This window comes from Diabrotica virgifera, chromosome 5 (genome assembly GCF_917563875.1).
Source record: "Diabrotica virgifera virgifera chromosome 5, PGI_DIABVI_V3a".
Taxonomy (NCBI): Eukaryota; Metazoa; Arthropoda; class Insecta; order Coleoptera; family Chrysomelidae; genus Diabrotica; species Diabrotica virgifera.
The window spans coordinates 217,028,815-217,050,943 of record NC_065447.1 but is presented as its reverse complement, the minus strand read 5'-3'; the positions used below and the strand labels follow the sequence as shown (position 1 = coordinate 217,050,943).

The following is a 22,129-nucleotide window of genomic DNA, read 5'->3' as shown; positions in this document are numbered from 1 at the left end:
ACAAAGGAAGCTAAACGAAAATTGCGTGGAATGATAATACATTGGAACACTCAGACCAAGCCAAATATCTTGGAAAACTTTGGACCGGTTCCTCACCTACAGGCAACATGGCATAAAAACGAGATACGCCGGTCAATGGGAACAAGAATAGGATATTACCTTCGAATTCTATCCTACTGCATGGATTTTAATGAAATTTTCTGCCTAGCCTCTACTTATCTCTTAATTCAAAGTCTACCCTATGCCGATGTGTACTTTTATCTCGGGGGTGGTTCCCACCCGTTCTTAGAGGTGGACATTTTTTTGGTTAAAAGTACCACGGAATTCGCTAGAGAACCTAATTCTAAGCAAAAACTGTTCTACAATTTTTTTTTGAAAACTCAATACTTTTTGAGATATTCGTGGTTGAAAATTGGCCATTTTCATTGAAACGTAATTCCTTTTCGAACGATTTTTTGCGAATACCTTAAAAACTATGCATCTAACTAAAAAAACTATATTAAACATTTTTGTAGGTTATAAAAAAACAAACAGACACTTGCCTTCATAAATCTTCTAGTTATAATACAAAAAGAGATATGGTAGGTGAAAATAGTTTGTTTTTTGGTACATTCTCAAATTGGTGTATTCAACTTGAAATAACAGAGAAACGGTCGATTTTAGGTGTATAATGCTACTAATTTCCAGAGTGCCTAAAGACAGCCATTATTATTCCTCTTCATAAAGGTGGCGAAAAATATAATGCCTGCAACTATAGACTTATTGCCCTACTACCGGTACTCTCCAAAATTATTAAGAGGCTCATAAAAACCCGACTTATGTCCCTTCTCTTTGATAACAATATTTTATCACAAAATCAGTTCGGCTTCTTAACTAATAAATGTACAACTCATGCCATGTTTTCTGTACTTCACGAGGTTTACCAAGCACTAAACAATAATCTTTATACTACCACTGTTTTCTGTGACTATTCCAAAGCTTTTGATTGTGTAAATCACAACATTTTGATTAAAAAACTTAATTTCTATGGAATTCGAGGTATTTCTTTGAATTGGTTCAAATCTTACTTAGATAATAGGAAACAACTTGTTAGAGCAAATGATACTGACTCTAGTCTCAAAAACATTGTATGTGGAGTAGCACAAGGTTCAGTATTGGGTCCTCTACTTTTCCTTATCTTTATAAATGACATCACTAATTTAAAAATCGATGGAAAAATTTTTCTTTTTGCTGATGATACCAGTGAGCAACTCAACTATTGCAACTATAACTTCTGATCTTCTTACGATAAAAACCTGGTCTGACTCTAATTTACTCTCCTTTAACGTGGATAAAACGGTAGCATTATCATATAAAGGTGCTCTTCAACCCCTGCTTGTGAATAGCAGCCAGATCTCTACCGTTGATTCTGTAAAATTTCTTGGTATTGTTTTAGACAGCAACCTCAAATGATCCCTTCATATCGATTTGTTAAGTAAGAAACTCGCCTCAGCCTGCTATGCCATAAGATCTGTTTCGAAGGAACTCAATTTAGCATCTTCTAAAATAACATATTTTTCTTTATTCGAGTCTCATCTTTGATATGGTCTTCCCTTTTGGGGGTCTAGTACAGCTGCCCAATTTGATGTTATTTTCAAATTACAAAAAAGAGCAATAAGATATCTGGCCTCAGAAGAACAACCCATTGCAGAAGTTACTTTAAAGATCACGAAATTTTAACCCTTCCATCTTTGTATATTTTACAAACTGTTTGCTTAATTCGTAAACACATGCATGTCTTTCCAGCAAGGCCTCATCATGACTACTCCACCAGAAATTCAACTTTTGATGTCTATTTACCGATCCCGTCTTCTGAGTTAGTAAAGAAATCTATACTATATTCCGCAAAAAAACTATACAACCATCTCCCTTTACAACTCAAATCTGCAACATCCTTTCTCAAGTTCCGTAAAATGACAAAAGCTCATTTATCTAAAAGACCATATTATTCAGTAGAAGAGTTTCTGAATGACTAACTAAGAAATCACAGTAATGTACAAGTAACTAAAGTGTATTTATCTATATTTGGGTGTCACATACAGCAGCTTAAATTTATTAGTTCCTTTGTTTGTGTTTTATTATATTATGTTGTATGTTCAATTTTGCAATTTATAGTAATTTTGCAATTTATAGTAATTTTGCAATATATTGGTTTTTGTTTTTACTGCACTTTTTTAACTTGTTTATATTTTTTTTATTGACGATTTATCTAATTTTATAAAATTGTATTTGTTATTGTTATGTATAACTTTTTCGTGACTCTATGTTAAGTTTTTATTGCAACTGGCTGAATGACTAATGCCTATGCCATAAAATAAAAAAAAAAAAAAAATGTTAAGCTTTGTCCATAAAATTGTATAATTTTCAGTGACAATCAAGCATATTTCTATTCTATTCTAATACCTTTTGTAGTGCTTGAAAAGACCTTTAAAATGAGCTATAGTAAAGGTCCATTACATTAAAACTAAGCGAGATATGCTGCAAACAAAATTCATAACTAATGTATTTTAAGAAAAAATGAGAAGTAATTTTAATCCCCATCCATCAAAATGTAAATGCATCGTTTTCCTTTCACAATACCTTTTATTATAGTGTTATTTCTATGTTCAAAAAAGTTGTACGGGTTTAAAATGAATGGTTTTTGAAAAAAAAAGATCCAATTATAGAGAGCATTTTTAAATTTTCTTAAAAATCTTCCTTTTTCTCCATGTAACTTGAAAATGATAAGAGATACAGTAATGAAAAATAAAAAGGAAATTTTTATCTGAAAAAGCCCTACATTTTTGTGTGGTATCTTTTTTTCGTATCTCTTATTTTTTTTTTGAGTTACATGGAGGAAAAGGAAGATTTTAAGGAAAATTTAAAAATGCGCTCTATAATTTGATCTAATTTTTTTCAAAAACCATTCATTTTAATCCAATTCAACTTTTTGAACATAGAAATTACACTATAATAAAAAGTATTGTAGACGGAAAACGATGTATTTAAATTCTGATGGATGAGGGGTTAAATATACTTCTCATTTCTTCTTAAAATACATTAGTCATCACATTAGTATCATTATACACCTAAAATCGACAGTTTCTCTGTTATTTCTAGTTGAATACGCCGATTTGAGCATGCAGCAAAAAAACAAACTCTTCTTACCTACCATATCCCTCTTTGTATTTTAACTAGAAGATTTATGAAGGAACGAATCTCTTTGTTTTTTTATAACCTACATAAATATTTTATAAAGTTTTTTTGTTAGATGCATAGTTTTTAAGATATTCGCAAAAATCCGTCCGAAAAGGTGTCATTTTTCAATGAAAATGGCCAATTTTCAACCACGAACAACTCAAAAAGTATTGAGTTTTTTGAAAAAATAATTATAGAACAGTTTTTGCTTAGAATTAGGTTCTTTAGTCTCTTCCGTGGCTATTTTAACCAAAACATTTTTCACCCCCGAGAAGGAGTGGGAACCACCCCCAAGATAAAAGCACACACATCGGCATAGGGTAGACTTTGTTTCTTGAGCGATTCCCTACTTACTGTGAAAATATCAAGTAAATCGATGTAGTAGGATGGAATTCGGAGCCAAGTACCCTCATTGACTGCCCTAAGAGGGAAAGTAACAACTAGAAACAACATACTCATAAACCTAACGGGAAGTAAATGGGGTGCATGTCCTGGCATCTTAAGAACAACGGCACAGGCACTGTGTTTCTTACACGAAATAAGACGCCACTCTCAAATCTATATAAAGGCAGTAGGTTTTGCAGAACCCTCAACACACAGAGGTGTTCAGTGACGACGCGTGACTTTTTCTAAAGTGTTACCAAAACCAGATGCAAAACATCTTATTTAAAAAAATAAAGATATGGCTAAATGTATATATAGCTTCAATAATATCATTTTGTATATCACTTGAAACTCTCGAAAAAAATAGTTGATGTTTCTAGATGTTGGCAAAATTTTTGATCTTTTTTGGCAATTAATGTTAACAATTCCCTGTAATTGCCTCGATTGTCAGAGTCGTCGCCCTCAAAATGACCACGAAACGCTAATTCTTGTTTGGCCAAAAAACATATGGTATCTATTATAAGTGTGCTAAGGATATACCTATCTATTTTTTAACAAACTCATTATGTTTAGCAATATTTGCTTTAAAAGCTTGGTTAAGAGAACTTTCGATTCTTGGCCAAACTGAATCAAATTGGGTATACATCTTCCATGTAGGTAACGGAGAAATTTCATGTCTCCTTTTTAAAACTCTAAAACTATTTAAATTGTGAACCTGGTCCACCCATTTTTCTGTAGAAACCAGAAGACATGGCCAAGAATACAGTCTATTTTTCTTGCAACCACATAACCAAGGATTTTTACTGTACCAACTAAATTTAAAATATCGAACTACTTTTTTTGATTCCTTTTTTAAATTGTTTAAAATAGGTCTTTCATTTTCAATAATCTCATTTTTTTCTTCAAAATTATACAAGGAGAATTACTTTTCAAGTAGTTGATCGATTACGCAGCGACACTCATCCATGGTTAACTACTGCACGCACACTTTTTATAGGTACTGTAACCAAATTTAAATCTGGTAACAGGGCTGCTCATATACCTAGCGCACTTACGCCGTCGCTCCTTCAAAACTTTTAAACACTAGCCGGTCCCGAACGACAGCGAGGATATAACCATTGTAACCACAAATGGGACTGGTAACAGAGTATAATAAAGTGCAACTGAGTCACATAAAATCGTCAATATTTTCGTGTGTCTACGAGTAGTTGGCTATTTACTGAATTAGGTACTATTAACACATAATATAATAATATATTTCTATTGGTAAAAATATTGGTAAATGGAATTATTCATCGTCATAAAATATTTATTTGCAAGATTTTTAACTGTTACCAATGGTAACAGTGGTTACATGGACGCTTCGCCAAGGGAGGTGTTGCACATAGAGAAAATTAAACATGTCGCGGACGAACGGCATACCCTATACAAAGCTCGAACACCACGAAAGCGACTAAAATGTTTAGCGTTCCAAGGAAGCTTTTTTAGTGACTAAAAAAGCCGCTATGGTAAAATGACGGAAAATACACCAAGATAATGTGAACTGTGACTGTGGAGAAATACAAATTATGGAACATCTTCTTACAAGCAAAAAACGGTCCTCATCGGTGTACCCTCGAAGATTTGCGACTCACCAATAAAGACGGAACCGACGTAGCCCGGTACTAAAACGAAATTCTATGTATGATATGTCCGGACACGATAAAGACATGTCTAAGAGCTAGTGAACCCTCCGACTAACGCTCGTCCTGGGGTCCTATTTTCGAATTCATTCGAGCATATTTCGCATACGAAATTAGAAGAATTTCGCTTGAAATCCGGTGTCTTGTATTTTCGAATACTTCGTGTACGAATTTTTTCGTATACGACGACTCGAATGGGTATGAACCATTCGAATCGTGATGCTCGTATACGAATTATTGTTGTCATTTCAAGGTCATTTCAGCTGTCATGATAGTTTTAGCTGATAATGTTAATTGTGTTGTTGTCTACAATATTTTTACATTGAAATTTATTTTCAATGGCTGGTTTAAATAATTCTTTAATAGAAAAAAGGACATGTTGTACTATTATACCTTGAAAATATAACCTAACCTAACTTTAGGTACGCATCTTAGCATTGGATCTAAGCTCCAAACTTGACATATGACACCGTTGCCATATCCTCAATTTTTTCATACTATCACATTATATAAAGGTGCATTTAAAAAAATCGCTTTGAAGTAAAGTTTTGAAAAATAAATAGTAAAATTTCAGTGTAAATACTGGATACAAAAATAATATTAAACAAAATAGCACACTTTCTATTCTGCGGACTTTGCAAATCGATATTACTAATATTCCTATGCACTCTTAAGATTCGATTGCACTTAAAATAACTGCTAAACAACTTTTCCCAAAAATGGCATTTTTTATAATTTGTTCAGACCATAAGTCATTATCTTTATACATTAAACGTTCTTATACAATCTTATTCTTGTACATTATACCCCAGTATATATAACAAATATAACATTTTGTTTTTAATACTGCGATTATACCATATTGAAATTATGCAAGAAATATACAAAAAAAGTATGGCAGCATTGCGACTCTTCAGATGACAAATACGTTCAATGTTATTCGAATTTGCAGTGTTGCCGGTGCAAATTCTGCTCGTATACGTATAACATTTCGAAGGACGTTCAAAAATACACATTCACGTTGGTATACGAAATTTTTCATTCGAGTTAACTCGTATGCGAAAATATTCGATTGAATTCGAAAATACGACCCCTGTAAGGCTAGAAATTTTTCTAGTGATAATTCATAGCACACCAATGCTAAAAACCATGACCTGGCAGGCCTCAGTGGTGCACGTGTATCTACCAGGTGAATCGAAAAGTGCAAATTTAGGGGGTAAAATAAACTTTCTCCTGTAAGGTTTAAATTTAAGTATGTGTTTGAGTAAGTCATTCAGAAGAAATGTGTACAATGACAGGCGATTCTGAAGAGCATAAGACCTTGCCAGGCGAGGGGAAAGATTAGGGGTTTTTCCTAAAATTATTCTTTTTGCATCGAACAATTTTTTTTTAGGTTTTTTGAATCATTCCAAACAGAAATCGTCTTTAGTGATCTTTCTCTTAAGTTAATAGTTTTTGTTATATAAGCGATTGAAAATTCTGAAAATTGCGAAATCGCCCATTTTTAACCCTAAATCGGACATTTATCTAAAAATTTCAATGTTGCCAAGATACGTAGATATTCTTTAAACATTGATTGACGAAATCCCGAAGAGTTTTTTGCAATAAAATATCGAAAACCCCTTTGTTTTTTTAATTGCTCATCAAGTAGGTGCGACACTGTAGTATAAGTAAGGACGTTTGAGTTTGCATAAATTCATTATCTCGAGAATGGGCAAATTTCAAGAGAAATTCTCAGACAGGTCGATTTTTATTTTTAAATTAGGACTTTTTGGCATATATATAATACTAGTGACGTCATCCATCTGAGCGTGATGACGTAATCGATGATTTTTTTTAAATGAGAGTAGGGGTTGTGTGATGGCTCATTTGAACGGTTATTGAATTTTCTATTCACTAATATAAACATTAACATAATTATTTATACAGGGTGTACAAAAAATTTTTTTTTATTAAATTAACTTTGATTAAATTTGACAAATAGAAGAAAAATTTTTTTTGTACACCCTGTATAAATAATTATGTTAATGTTTATATTACTGAATAGAGGATTAAATAACTTTCAAATGAGCTATCACACAACCCCTACTCTTATTTAAAAAAATCATCGATTACGTCATCACGCCCAGATGTATGACGTCACTAGTATTATATACATATATGCCAAAAAGTCCTAATTCAAAAATAAAAATCGACCTGTCTGAGGATTTCTCTTGAAATTTGCCCATTCTCGAGATAATGAATTTATGCAAACTCAAACGTCCTCACTTATACTACAATGTCGCACACGCTTGATTAGCAATTAAAAAAATAAAGGGGTTTTCGATATTTTATTGCAAAAAACTCTTCGGGATTTCATCAATCAATGTTTAAAGAATATCTACGTACCTTGTAAACATTGAAATTTTTAGATAAATGTCCGATTTAGGGTTAAAAATGGCCGATTTCTCAATTTTCAAAATTTTCAATCGCTCATATAACAAAAACTATTAACTTAAGAGAAAAATCACTAAAGACGTTTTCTGTTTGAAATTATTCAAAAAACCTAAAAAAAATTTGTTCGATGCAAAAAGAATAATTTTAGGAAAAACCCCTAATATTTCCCCTCGCCTGGCAAGGTCTTATGCTCTTCAGATTCGCCTGTCATTGTACACATTTCTTCTGAATGACTTACTCAAACACATACTTAAATTTAAACCTTACAGGAGAAAGTTTATTTTACCCCCTAAATTTGCACTTTTCGATTTACCTGGTAGATACACGTGCACCGCTGAGGCCTGCCAGGTCATGGTTTTTAGCCTTGGTGTGCTATGAATTATCAGTAGAAAAATTTTTAGCCTTACAGGACGACCGTTAGTCGGAGGGTTCACTAGCTCTTAGACTATATGTAAAAGTGTAATAGTTATAAAAATAATTACTTACCTACGGTGACAATCCCGATCACAGACTGTATAAACTTATTGTAATGTTCTAAGTATTGATCTTCGTAGTGTTTTTTCCATAAATGGTTCCACTGGTGTTGGTAGTCTTCTTCGGATTCTTCCGAACTTACTGAGCTATTGACGGAACTAACGGAGGAAAAACTATCTGAACTAGGAGTACTGTTGCTTAGGTCTATGGAAGAAACGGTCATGCGAGTAACATTAGTGATCGAATCGATGGTTCTCAGGGAGCTGCTCGTTCGTGAGCAACACCTTGACGTTAACAGTCGTTCCGCTTCTGTTTCTTCATCTACACTGGAAGGAGAGAGCGGATTCCAACCTAAACAAATAAGGTCATTATTGTTTACCTGTTTATTTATAAAATTTATTTTTATTATTAGTCATGGACATCTAAATCCCACTCATGTCTCTATAGTCCATTCTTTCACGGTTTTTGCTCTAAATTTTAAAGAACCGCTTGGATTGACATGAAATTTGGCATACGCATAGCTTACATGTCAAAGAAAAAAAGTGATATTGTGCCGATGTGTGCTTTTGCCCTGGGGGTGACTTTCACCCCCTCTTGAGGGTGAAAAAATATATGTCCAAAACAACTCCGGAAATGGGTAAACTGACTAATTTTAAGTAACTTTTGTTCTATAGAGCTTTTTCGCCAAGTCAACACTTTTCGAGTTATTTGCGAGTGAATATGTTCATTTTTCAACAAAATAACCACATTTTTAGACGGTTTTTCGCAAATAACTCAAAAAGTAAGTATTTTGTCGAAAAAACCGTTCTTAGCAAAAATATAATAGCCTATAACAAAGTAAAAAAATGGTGTACGCGTTAGGTCTCTGGATCTCGTAGAACCAGAGTTATAGCCAATGAAATATAGATTCATATTCACCAAATTTCAAATAGAATATTTCGACGTAAAATATCCAAAAAATTAAGCACTTTTTGGGGAAAACCCATTTTAACTTTTTTAGAGTGTTTAAAAACAGCTTTATTTCTGTTTTTACGAAAAGTTTCTAGCATTAAATTCAAGCAAGTTACGCTCAAAATAAAGTTGGTCCCTTTTGTTTTTGCAAAAAAAAAATCGGGAAGACCACCCCCTAATTAGCAACTTAAATGAAATTAATCGTTGCCGCTCCATAAATTATTTTACTTATATTGTGTTTATATGATCTGTAAGTTTCATCGATTCAAAGTGTTTATTTTTGAAAAAATTTGGTTTCAAAGTAAAATTTTTAAAAACTTAAATTTTGAAAAATATGATTTTTTTTCAAAATAACTTAAAAATTGTTAGAGATACCAAAAGTCTCGAAATACAAAAAAAGTCAGATTTGCTTTTCTGAATATCATGTATTTTTTTTGTTTTTCTGTTAGACAAAAATTGATCAAGATTTGGTGTTTCTAAATTTGCATACATTCGTGATCAGTGACTCGTTCAACCCCTTTTAACTACAGCCGTTTCAATAATAAGGACTTTGAACCGATGAAACTTACAGATCATATAAACAATATATACACGAGTCAAGAAACTTGTGAAGTCGTTACGATTAAGTTCATTTAAGATACTAATTAGGGGGTGATTTTCTCGATTTTTTTACCAAAACCAAAAGGGACTAACTTTATTTTGAGCGTAACTTGTTTAATTTTGATGCTAGAAATTTTTTTTATAAAACAAAAATGAAGCTTTTTTTAAACACTTTAAATAAGTTTAAATGAGTTTTCCCCGAAATGTGCTTCATTTTTGGTTATTTCACGTTAAAGTATTCCACTTGGAATTTGACGAATATGAACCTATATTTCATTAGCTATAACTCTGCTTCTACTAAATAAAAAACGTGATATATTCACTATTTTTTAAAAATTTTTATAGGCTATATTTTTGCTAAGAATGCTTTTTCGACAAAATACTTACAATTTGAGTTATTTGCGAAAAACCGTCTAAAAGCGTGGTTATTTTGTTGAAAAAATGAACATATTCACTGCCAAATAACTCGAAAAGTATTGACTTAGTGAAAAAACTCTATAGAACAAAAGTTACTTTAAATTAGCCAGTTTACCCATTTCCTGACTTTGTTTGGACGAATATTTTTTAACCCCCAAGAGGGGGTGAAAACCACCCCCAGGGCAAAAGCACATATCGGCACAATATCACTTTTTTCTTTGACTTGTTAGCTGTGTGTATGCCAAATTTCATGTCAATCCAAGCGGTTCTTTAAAATTTAAAGGTTTTGCAATATTTTACCGTTAATGAATGGACTACTACGTGCCACATCCCGAGCAACTAGGTTAGTCAGGGAAGTCAAATATCGCGAAAACCACAATGATTTTCGGTATAATCACACTCTGAGCAACTGTGTTTGTCTGGGTAGTCAAATCGGAAAAATCACATAATGATTACGTTTTAGGTATAATTCCCCTATTTACTTATTTGGACAGACAAACTTATTTGTCATGGAATTGTGAAATAGATTCCAAATAGATGAACTACAAAACAAGAGACCTCAACCTCTAACAAGACAAGAGACCTCAACAAGTAGATTTGAGAGGTCAGCAGATCACTATAGTCTTAAAAATACTAATGATCGAGAGAAAAACTATTCGAATTTTGTGAAAACAATGAGATGATCATTACAAATACCTGGAACAAACTGTCCAAACGGCGCCTACGCACTTAAATAATCCGATTTGATGATATGACAATACTGAATCTTCAAGAAATCAAATGGATTACATAATTATTTATAAAGAAATATTTTAGAACAAATGAAAAATGTGAGGAAATTGGAACTACAGTAATAACACTATTTGTTTACATAATATGCAGGAAAAGTAAAAAATCATTGTTGATGAAAAATTACATATATATTATAAACTCTACATATAAACTCTACAATCTGCTAATACAGGTTTTAACAAAAAATGATTACCCATTATCATTTATAAACAAGGAATTTCACAAGATTGATTTGAAAGAAAACAACAAAACACCACAAACAAACACAACAAGCAAGAAATTATCAGAAAAATTAAAAAGGATAACAAATAAGTACATCCCAACAACATTCGAAACAACCAATACACTGAGATCTAGTTTGTCCAAAACCGAACCTGACAACACACAAGAGAGACCAAAGAACTGCATCTATAAAATACCCTGTGAATGCAATAATGTCTATGTGGGAGAAACCGCAAGATTACTGCCAGGATAAACGAACATGAAATATACACAACAACAGAGACTCCGACTAATCACAGATATGTAAGCATGAATCAATACAGAATACAATGGATTGATGCATTAATAGTAACGAAAGAAACAGGCTTGAAAAAGAAAAATCAAAGAAATAGTTCAACAAACAAAACGTTAAACAACAATTATAGAATATAATTTTCATTAAAATAAATTGTGGCTTAATCTCATATAATAAACATTCTGACTTAGATATGCCAGATGAAAACAGTTTCAGAACATTTTTGAATGTGATACTGTAAAACTGATAATTTGATAAAACCCAGAGTCTATTGAAAATAAACTGCAACACTACTACCATAAGCTTTTTTATATGCCCAATACCAACCTTCGGATATTTCTCCAGAAATTTTCTCGTCACTACCCGACAAGGTACGCAAAAGCATGTGATTCTTGGAGTTACTTTCTTTTTTCGACGGTTCTTGACACTTGTCTATGGGTTTCAAACAGGCTTGTTGCAATTCTGAACTAAAATTTTGAAGTTCTTTCTCGTTAAATGTGAACTTTTTGGGATTATATACGAAAGTGTCGTCAGCAACGTTTTCAACTAAAACAAACAGGAAATTTAAAAAATAAAAATAGACATAGTTGGGCAATCTAAATTGTATATATAAAATTATATATATATACAGGGTGTAACAAAAATACAGGTCATAAATTTAATCACATATTCTGGGACCAAAAATAGTTCGATTGAACCTAACTTACCTTAGTACAAATGTGCACATAAAAAAAGTTGCAGCCCTTTGAAGTTACAAAATGAAAATTGATTTTTCCAATATATCAAAAACGGGCATGTGGCATTCTTATGGCAGTAGTATCTTAAGAAAAAATTATAGTGAAATTTGGACACCCCATAAAAATTTTATGGGGGTTTTGTTCTTTTAAACCCCCCCAAACTTTTGTGTACGTTCCAATTTAATTATTATTGTAGTACCAGTAGTTAAACACCATATTTTAAAAACTTTTTTGCCTCTTAGTACTTTTACGAAAAGTCAGTTTTTATCGAGATATTTAGAATATTTGTCAAATCCACCACATATTTGTATACAGTGCGGTGGAATAAGTGTTGCCCCCCTGTTAACTTGTTTATTTTAAGAATATAAGCAAAACGCTCGGACAGGTCGATTTTTAAACTAATCATAGTATATCATAGCATCAACGTTTCGAACTTTACGCGATCCCTCTTCAGGTGACAGGCATAACTTTGATTTTTTTAAAAGGTAAAGTACATCATGTGACACCTCATTTAACAGCTTTTAAAATACTGATTTCAAAAATGTATAATACTTTAATCCTTTTCGAGATCTCAGGCCCAAAATTTCGGTCGAACTCTTTTTAAACGCATTTATTTTTTTCGAATTCTGAGAAAACTAATATAAACTTTCAAAAATATTTATTAGTTTTTTCAGGATTCGAAAAAAATGAGTGCATTTAGAAAGAATTCGACCGAAATTTTGGGCCTACGCTCTTAAACAGGATTAAAGTATTATACATTTTTGAACTCAGTATTTTAAGAGCTTTTAAATGAGGTGTCACATGATTAGTGTGACCAACTAGCCCGAAAAATCCGGGACATGGCCCGAATTACGAAGTTGTGTCCCGGCGTCCCGGACAAGGCTTCCGGGCCATCCGAATTTTCAACTTTTTGGTAAAAGTCTATATTTTCGTTTTTATTCTAAGAATTTACATTAAATTAAATTGTTGAGACGAAAAAAAAAATTTTATCGTGGTATAAATTTTAATAGTTCTATGAAAGAAAACGAAAACTGTGGAATTTTTTTATTTGTGTGTTTCAATTATCGTCTTCCGAAAAGACCATTCAAAAACAATAATAATTCATGTCACAATGAATCATGCCTAGGCACGCATGCCACATCGAACGATGTAATGTAATGATTGCTGGTGCATCTTTTTTTCGGCTTTGTCAACCACTTTAAGTAGATAAACTTCTTGAGTTCGTTCGCGAAATATGATTAATTTCCAAACCGTTGTATGCTTTGAGCCAAATTCAAATCTGCTGCGTTGCAATATGATTTTTTTATCTAAACATTTATTTTATTGTCAGTACAGTAATCAGTTTGAATCCGAAAATCGATTAGTGACCATCTCGGAATTATTGTTTTTGACCTGACTTTTTCATTCCAATATATTATTATTGTTAATATGAATATGGAACCAACACAAGAAAGTAAAAACAGAAAACGATATTGCACTTTCAATAAAATATTGGAAGAAGAATTTCCATTTTTGAAAAAAAAAAAGTAACTAACAGTGACGTGAAGTGTGATACTTAAATTAAGATAAGATGAAAATCCAACATCAGTTGATTTTCTATTTTTTTCTCCTTTTTTGAGAATGTTTTCTGGATTGGAAGTCGAAACGTCAAAAACTAACAAAAATATAATTATCATTATAACCAATTGTGGCTTAATCCCATCAAAAATATCATTGTCAACATAAAAATGTTAAATAACCAATAAAATGATGATATTAGAGTCCTATATTTAAAAAAATAACAAATGGCCCGATTTTCTTTCAAAAGTCCCGGATTTTAGGTACTTTTTTTCAGCATTGTCCCGGATTCGACTGAATTGGAGTTGGTCACACTACACATGATGTACTTTCCCGTTTAAAAAAATCAAAGTTATGGCTGTCACCTGAAGAGGGATCGCGTAAAGTTCGAAACGATGATGCTATAATATACTATCGTTAGTTTAAAAATCGACCTGTCCGAGCGTTTTGCTTATATTCTTAAAATAAACAAGTTAACAGGGGGGGGGGGGAACACTTATTCCACCGCACTGTATTATGGTTAAGTACGATAATGGAGACTTAGTAATAATATGAAAATTTATTTATGATTTATATTTTTAAGTAGATTTTGAACCATATTAAAAAAGAAGCCACATCTCGATAAAAGGTGATTTATCGAAAAAATACAAAGAGGCAAAAAAGTTTTAAAAACACTGTATTTAACTAATGGTACCGCAGTAATAGTTTAATTGAAACGTACACAAACATTTGGGGGGTTTAAAGGAACAAAACCCCCACACATTTTTTATGTAGACATATTAAAAAAGAAGCCGCAACTCGATAAAAACTGCCTTATCGAAAATATACTAAGAGTCAAAAAAGCTTTAATGATACTGAATGTAACTGATGGTACCACAATAATAATTTAATTGGAACGTACACAAAAAATTGGGGGGGGTTTAAGGGAACAAAACCCCCATAAAATTTTTATGGTGTGCACAAATTTCACTATAATTTTTCTTTAAGATGTTCCTGCCATAAGAATGCCACACGTCCATTTTCAATAAAAAATCTCTAATAGTTTCCGATATATTCGAAAAAATCGATTTTCATTTTGTAATTTCAAAGGGCTGTAACTTTTTTTATGTCCATATTTGTACTAAGGTAAGCTAGGTTCATTCGAACTATTTTTGGTCCCAGAATATGTGATTTAATTTATGACATGTATTTTTGTTACACCCTGTATATATATATATATATATATATATATATATAATAGTTTTTATAACTACTTTATATATATATATATATATATATATATATATATATAATAGTTTTTATAACTACTTTATATATATATATATATATATATATATATATATATATTTTCAAAAAACCTTTTTACCACATAGTGGTGTAAGGCGACAATACATTACAATGGTACGTTATAATACAATACAAAAACAACTTAATCTTAAATTTAACTAATAACTGCTATACATTTATATTATGTACAAATTTGACCCATTACTTCTTATTTCTAGCCAGCGTCCTTGCTTCTATCCACGTTGTTCCCCTTTTCTCGATTATTTTGCCTAATGTTCTATCTCATGTTTGTCGTGGTCTACCTTTGTTCTTTGCGTTTTTGCTTGCCAAATTTCTTTCACCGGTTTTGTCTGATCCATTCTCTGAAGATGACCCCACCAACAGAGTTGCCTTCTCTCTATAAATTCTAACGTTGATTCGATTTCCAAATCTTCTCTTATTTGAGTGTTCCGTAGTCTATCTCTTTTGGTAACTCCTCGAACTCGTCTAAGGTATTTCATTTCTACTGCCTGTATTTTACTCTTTTGACGTTCTGTTAGTACCCATGACTCGCAACCAAAAGTTAATACAGGTCTATATATTGACTTGAACACATTAATTTTTGTTTTTCGTGTTATTTCTTTTTTATTTATGAATTTATTGAATTCTATTATTAATTTCTGTTTCCTGTCTTCCGTTGTCTTCTAATTCTACTCCTAAGTATTGGAATGTTCGTGCTTGTTCTATATTTAGTTCTTTTATTTTTATGTTTATCTTTTCTTCTTCTTCCTTTTCCCCCATGGCCATAACTTTTGTTTATATTTAAAATTATTTATTTAATATTTAGCGTATGGCTACATCACAGTTGAGTTTTGTGTATACGAAAAAAAGAACAATACATTACAAACAGTAAATAACAATAATTAATTTTTACAAACAAACATTTAGTTGACAAATATATTCAATTGACTCTTTGGTCACAACTAAGATATCGGACAGATTGCCACTGTAGGACCTGATCGGGCATTCATCCACTAGATGTTTAACCATTTGTCCTGAAGCACCGCAACAGAATTTGGAGACGGTATTTTTCCCCGCCTGAAAACCTGCTACAGTTTGTTCTTATTCTGTTCAATGTGGCCCCGATTCGCCTTGGTTGGTCGAAACCCTCTGGCTTGCTTGTAATACCACAGTATCCAGATGAATACACAGACACTGTGGTAATACATAGCATATTCCGGGTGGAAGGCGGTGCATTCTTCTTCCATTCTTCTCACCAACGGTCGGTTATCTTTGTTTCTTTCTTTGCCTCTTGAGCGAAGCTTAATGGTTGGTATCACCGGCAGAGACATAAGTTACTTGTTGAACGAAGTCTACGTATGTCTCTGTCGGTGATACCAACGTGGGAGCAGAGCACAGCATCAGTATTAATTTTTCTAGGTATACTACCTGACAAGGGCATGTTGTTAGCGGACGTGTGATGGGCCATGTGGCTCAGTGCTCGTAGTCAGTACCTTGGCGTAGCCTTGATCGTGCCTTAAATAAGCAAAGCCTGTTTTAATTGCGCATCAACACTTTTGGTGTGCGGGCTGTTGAGCCACACCGGTGAACAGTACTCCGCAACGGATACACGATGAACCCCATGTGGTACCACATAATTTTTGCAGTATACTATTTCATGTTCTAAGGCCCGGTCTTTTCACCTCCGAATAAATATTTATTAGGAAGTTTATCCGGAAGATTACATGTAAATCTGTCAAATAAACCTCCGAATAACTTTTATTCGGAGGTGAAAAGACCGGGCCTCAGTCTTGCAGTCGTCTCTGCAAGATGTTCTTTAAAGCATAGCGTTCAATTGAGTGTCATACCCATATTTTAGTTATTTAGTGTGGCTAGGGAGTCCGTCTTCAAAGTGGATTTTTAATTGGTAGTTGGCCAGTCTGTTGCTTAAATCAAAGCAGGATATTTCTGTCTTGGCGGCATTGGGCTACAATCTCCAACGGAGAAAATATCTTCCGAGGGTAACCAAGTCGTTTGTTAATATTTGCTCAATAGTCTCCAATCCTTTATAAGAGTCCAATCGTCTGCATATCCGAATTTCTTTGATGTGGTTTGGGGCATGTCTGCTATATAAAGGCTAAAGAGTAGGGGGCTAGCACCCATCCTTGAGGTACTAGTCTTATAGCCCATGATGACTTATAAAAACTTCTATTACATAACATAGCATTAATGACATCAGTGATCTTTCTGCGTGAGGGTATTAAAAGTCAAAAATTTTTATGACGTAGTTTATGGACGTTCCGTAATGTACCTACGAATAACTAAATACACTAAACACAAAAAGTATCGCATAATTTTTGAAACAGAAAAAAAGTTTAAAAATAATTTTTAATTTTTAGCAGAATGTTATAATACTCGTGTATCGTCTCCTTTAGGTGTCTACAAACCTATAACATTTTAAGTCGAAGCGTGTTTTCCCGAAAAAAAAAAAGAGTAAACAAAACGTTGTAAAAACAGAATATTTATTTTGGACATTTCGCCGTCGCCTACGAAAAGTATAACTCCGAAAAATGCCGTTAAGAGTAGAACTTTCAATGAACGCCGCGAAAAATATTATTTTCAATGATATGATTGTGAAAATTAAATCGCTAATAAACTGTTAGCGAAAAAATTTATTTTTTGAGGAGTATCGGCAAAAAACAAAATTTCTGTTTGTGGGTCCACGAAAATTATAATTAGTAAAAAGTTCTCAGAAATAATTGTTTTCGTCGGCATCTATTATGAACTAAATCTTTTCATTATAAATATTTTGGGAGTTATAATCTTCGCGGAAATGTATTAAGAATCACATTAATCATAGGTACCAGCGATTTGTGTTCGAGAATTTGATATGTGCACTATATCGGCTTCAGTTTTCAATGATGAGGTTCGTTCTTATAAAAAGAATGTGTGTGTACTTTGTTCGCACGTAAAGAAGTTATTCTTCTATTATATAATTTCAACGAAGTAAATATACTTAACAGGTTATTTGTATTTTATTTAAATATTAAACTAACTTTCTTCTCTACCACTTTCAAATTTTTTTTTTATTAAAACAACCAAAAATTAAATGAAAAATATGAATCGTCCAGGATTGGAACCCGCAACCTTCCAATCATTGGCCCAACGCTCTACCAACTACGCCACCGAGCTTCTTTAAGTGACACGTAAGTTTCTGATATAATTACACAACACGGTGACAAATAGACATATAAAAATGTTAAACCTACATACATAATATTTTATTATCTTACTACAGAGAAAGACAAATCCAAAAATTATAATAAATAATACATTTACTAAAAACACTAATATATTCTTTTAATGCCTTGTTTGCGCTGATACATAATATACATACATACCTATCTTGAAAGATTAGCAACGAACTATTACTGTCTGTGTGCGCATGCGCGCAGATTTATGAAATTTTACTCTCAATCGCGCCTAAAGAAGAATAACTTCAAAAATGAGTAATGTAACGTCAGAACAAGCAGCCCAAATTGTAGGTTTAATTGGAGATGAGCGATCGCAACAATATCTTACTGATGTTATGGGAATCCACCAATCTAGCGTTTCAACTGCTTTAAGAACCCAGGTGCACAAACCCCGCAGATGAACGTTATTTACATCTGCAAACTTTGCGTACACATCATGTTACAGATAGACAACTGCTAAATGATCTCTCCACAGTCCGTAATGTTCGAATAAGTGCCTATTCGGTCAGAAACACATTAAGGGAATTTAGAATCAGAGACAAAATGTCTGCTACTGATCCACTGTTAACGAGGGCACATTGTATAGCACATTTAAGTTTTGCACCAGAACATGTCCGAGATATTAATCTAGTGTGTAAGAATATTAGTCCAGTCGTTAATATCCCAATCGACATGTTCTGGTGCAAAACTTAAACGTGCTATAAGGTGTGCACTCGTTAACAGTGGAGCAGTACCAGGCATTCTGGCTCTGATTCCAAATTCTATTAATCTGTTTTTAACCGTATTGGCACTTTACGAACCGAACATTACGGGCCACGGGCTATGGAAAGATAATTTAGCAGTTATCTAGCTGTAACATTATGTGTACGCAAAGTCTATATATATATATATATATAATCGGTTCATAACGTTCTACGACGTCTTCCGATTCCCAATCGCCATTGCTCTCGATCGTAGCACATGTCTTCGTTCAAGCCTCTTTCTCCGATTTCCCTATGGATTCCTTCTATCCAGCTTTTCCTAGGTCTTCCTCTCTTCCGCCGTCCTTTTGGTGCCCATCGTAGCACTTGCTTGGGTAATCTGGCACATTCTTCCATACGTTGTACGTGGCCAAACCATCTTAGTTGCTTTGTTTTTATATCGTCCATTATTGTATGCTTTACATCCATTATCTCCAATATTCTTGTATTTCTGATTTTTTGTATTCTTGATATACCAGCAGATCTTCTCCAGAAGTCCATTTCAGTTGTTCTGAGCATATTTTCGGATTTTTCTTTAAGTGGCCAAACTTCGCTGCTGTATGTTATAATGCTCTTAACAATGCTGTTATAGATGTTACGTTTATTTTCTTTGGAGATACTTTGGTCCCATAGGATTTTGTTCATTAATGCGATAGCTTTCCTTCCTTGTGTGCACCTTTCTTGGATATTCTTGTCCAACGTTCCATCTTGTGTAATTGTAAGGCCCAAGTATTTATATTCCTGACAGTGATTAATAGTTATTTCATTTTCCAACGCTAGATCCTGCTGTATACCTCCAACGCACATATATTCCGTTTTCTTGGTATTCACTTCTAAACCCCAGTTCCGGTACTCTTCTATGATTTTTCGGGTCATATATTCAATATCGTGATAATCCTGGGCCATAAGAATCTGATCATCCGCAAAACATAAAGTGTATAGCATGTTATCATCATTTAGCGGTATACCCATATTCTTACATTTCCTTTTCCAGGATTTCAAAACTTGCTCTAAATATATTTTAAATAGTGTCGGCGATAGACAGCAGCCCTGTTTAAGACCCTTATTCACTTCAAATCCTGACGAGATTTCCTTGCCTAGCTTAACTTTTGCTATATTATGTTGGTATAGATTTTTTACAGCTTTAATGAGGTTCAGACTGATGTTAGTTTTTTCGAGGGCTTCCCAAAGTTTACTTTGTGGTACAGTATCGTATGCTTTTTTTAAGTCTATGTACACTAAATGCAGTTCTTGATTGTAGGCTATTTGTTTGTCTATTAACTGTGTTACACAATATAGGTGGTCAGTGGTGGATCTGCCAGCGCGGAAACCGGCTTGCTCTTCGGCCTCTAAGTCCTTGTATTCGTCTTCTATTTTATTTTTGATAATTTTTCCGTAAACTCTGCTGATGGTGCTTGTGACAGATATTCCCCGGTAATTATCGCATATATTTTTACTGCCTTTCTTGTGTATTGTAGAAATTACAGACAATTGCCATTCTTTTGGTATGACTTCGCCATTCATACATCTATTAAATAGATCTCTTAGGTATTCATACAGGGTGTTGCTACCGTATTTGAGCAGTTCTGGTGCTATGTCGCCAGGCCCTGACGCTTTTCTATTTTTTAGGGATTTGCATGCATTTCGTACTTCTTCCAGTCTTAACCGAATCGGTGAGCCACTGACAATTACATTGAAACTTTCGTGATCTTCGTTTTTAATAAAATCTTCTCTATTTTCTACTAGTAACTGCTTGAAATAGCCATCCCACTTTTCCAGAGTAATCGGTGTTATTATATCCCTTTTGGTATCTGTTCTCAACGTTTTAAGGAATTTCCAGCTCTCTGTGTTTCTTGTCCCCCCTATATAGGCGTTAAGTTGATTGCATTTGTTTGTCCACGTTTCGTTTTTCTTCTGTGTGATTTTTTTCCGCACTCTTGCTTGTGCTTCTTTGTATAAAACCTTATCGGAAAGTCTGCAGATGTAAATAACGTTCATCTGCAGGGTTCGTGCATCTGGGAAGTCCTGAAACTGGTTTTCTAGTGTATCCTCCACTTTCTGTATACCTTCTTAGAGCACTTGAAACGCTGGATTGTGAATTCCCATAACATCAGCAAGATATTGCTGCGATCGTCCATCTTCAATTAAAGCTATGATTTGAGCTGCTTGTTCTGGCGTTATTTTACTCATGTTTTGTAATAGATCGACATAGTACACAGATCAAATTCTCGAACACAAATATCCAAAATAAATATTCTCTTTTAACAATGTTTTATTAACTGTTTTCTTTTTCGGCAAAAACACGCTTTAACTTGAAATGTTATGGGTTTGTAGACACCTAAAGAAGACTATAGACGAATATTACAACATTCTGCTAAAAATTAAAAATTATTTTTAAACTTTTTTCTTGTTTCAAAAATTATGCAATACTTTTTGTGATTAGTGTAGTTAGGTTTGTTTTTTAGTTTTTCATGCAGTTTCTATGTCGTCTTCTTCGAGAATTTTTTTTGCTTCTATATGTGTCGCGAATCTGTATTTTTGCAGTTTAGATATAGTGCTATGTCTTCATAATTATTATTATTATTTATTATTATTAACATTCAATAAGAGTAGAGGATTATAATCCTATTATACTCTAAAAAGCTAAACAAATTTTGGTACTTAGCTGTTTTACACTTAAGCTGAATTACATATAATTTAAAACTATTTGTACTAGGAGCCATAGCGACATAAGCCGGTAATGCATTCCAAGCATGACAAACCCTATTTGATAAAAAGTTTAACCTGATGCTGGTTCTGCAGAGTTCTCTTCTTAGCTGTCTGGAATGGCCTCTTAACCGCTCATCTGTATTTATTGTAAAGAGATTTCTGAGTGAAGAAGTTTCGTAATGAAATGAATTGAATGTTGTAATTAAGTCGCCTCTAAGTCTGCGGGCGGATAACGGAACTAAATCCATGATCCTTAAACGATCTTCATACGAGGGACGCACCAATGAATACGGGATCCGTGTTACTCGTCGCTGTACATTTTCCAGCATATTTACGTCACGCTGAAGAACCGGGCACCACACTGAATTAGAAAATTCTAATATAGGTCTCACATAAG

At 33.3% G+C, this 22,129-nt stretch overlaps 1 protein-coding gene across 1 annotated transcript in view; it reads right to left on the bottom strand.

Annotated features, from left to right (window-relative positions):
* LOC126884628 (trimethylguanosine synthase) overlaps nt 1–22,129 on the bottom strand; it is a 79,280-nt gene that overhangs the window by 32,007 nt on the left and 25,144 nt on the right. The window contains exons 4-5 of the mRNA XM_050650688.1: nt 11,797–12,015; nt 8,205–8,543 (exon numbers count right to left, since the gene is read on the bottom strand). Of these exons, the coding sequence (XP_050506645.1) occupies nt 8,205–8,543; nt 11,797–12,015 (558 nt within the window). The remainder of the gene's footprint in view (nt 1–8,204; nt 8,544–11,796; nt 12,016–22,129) is intronic.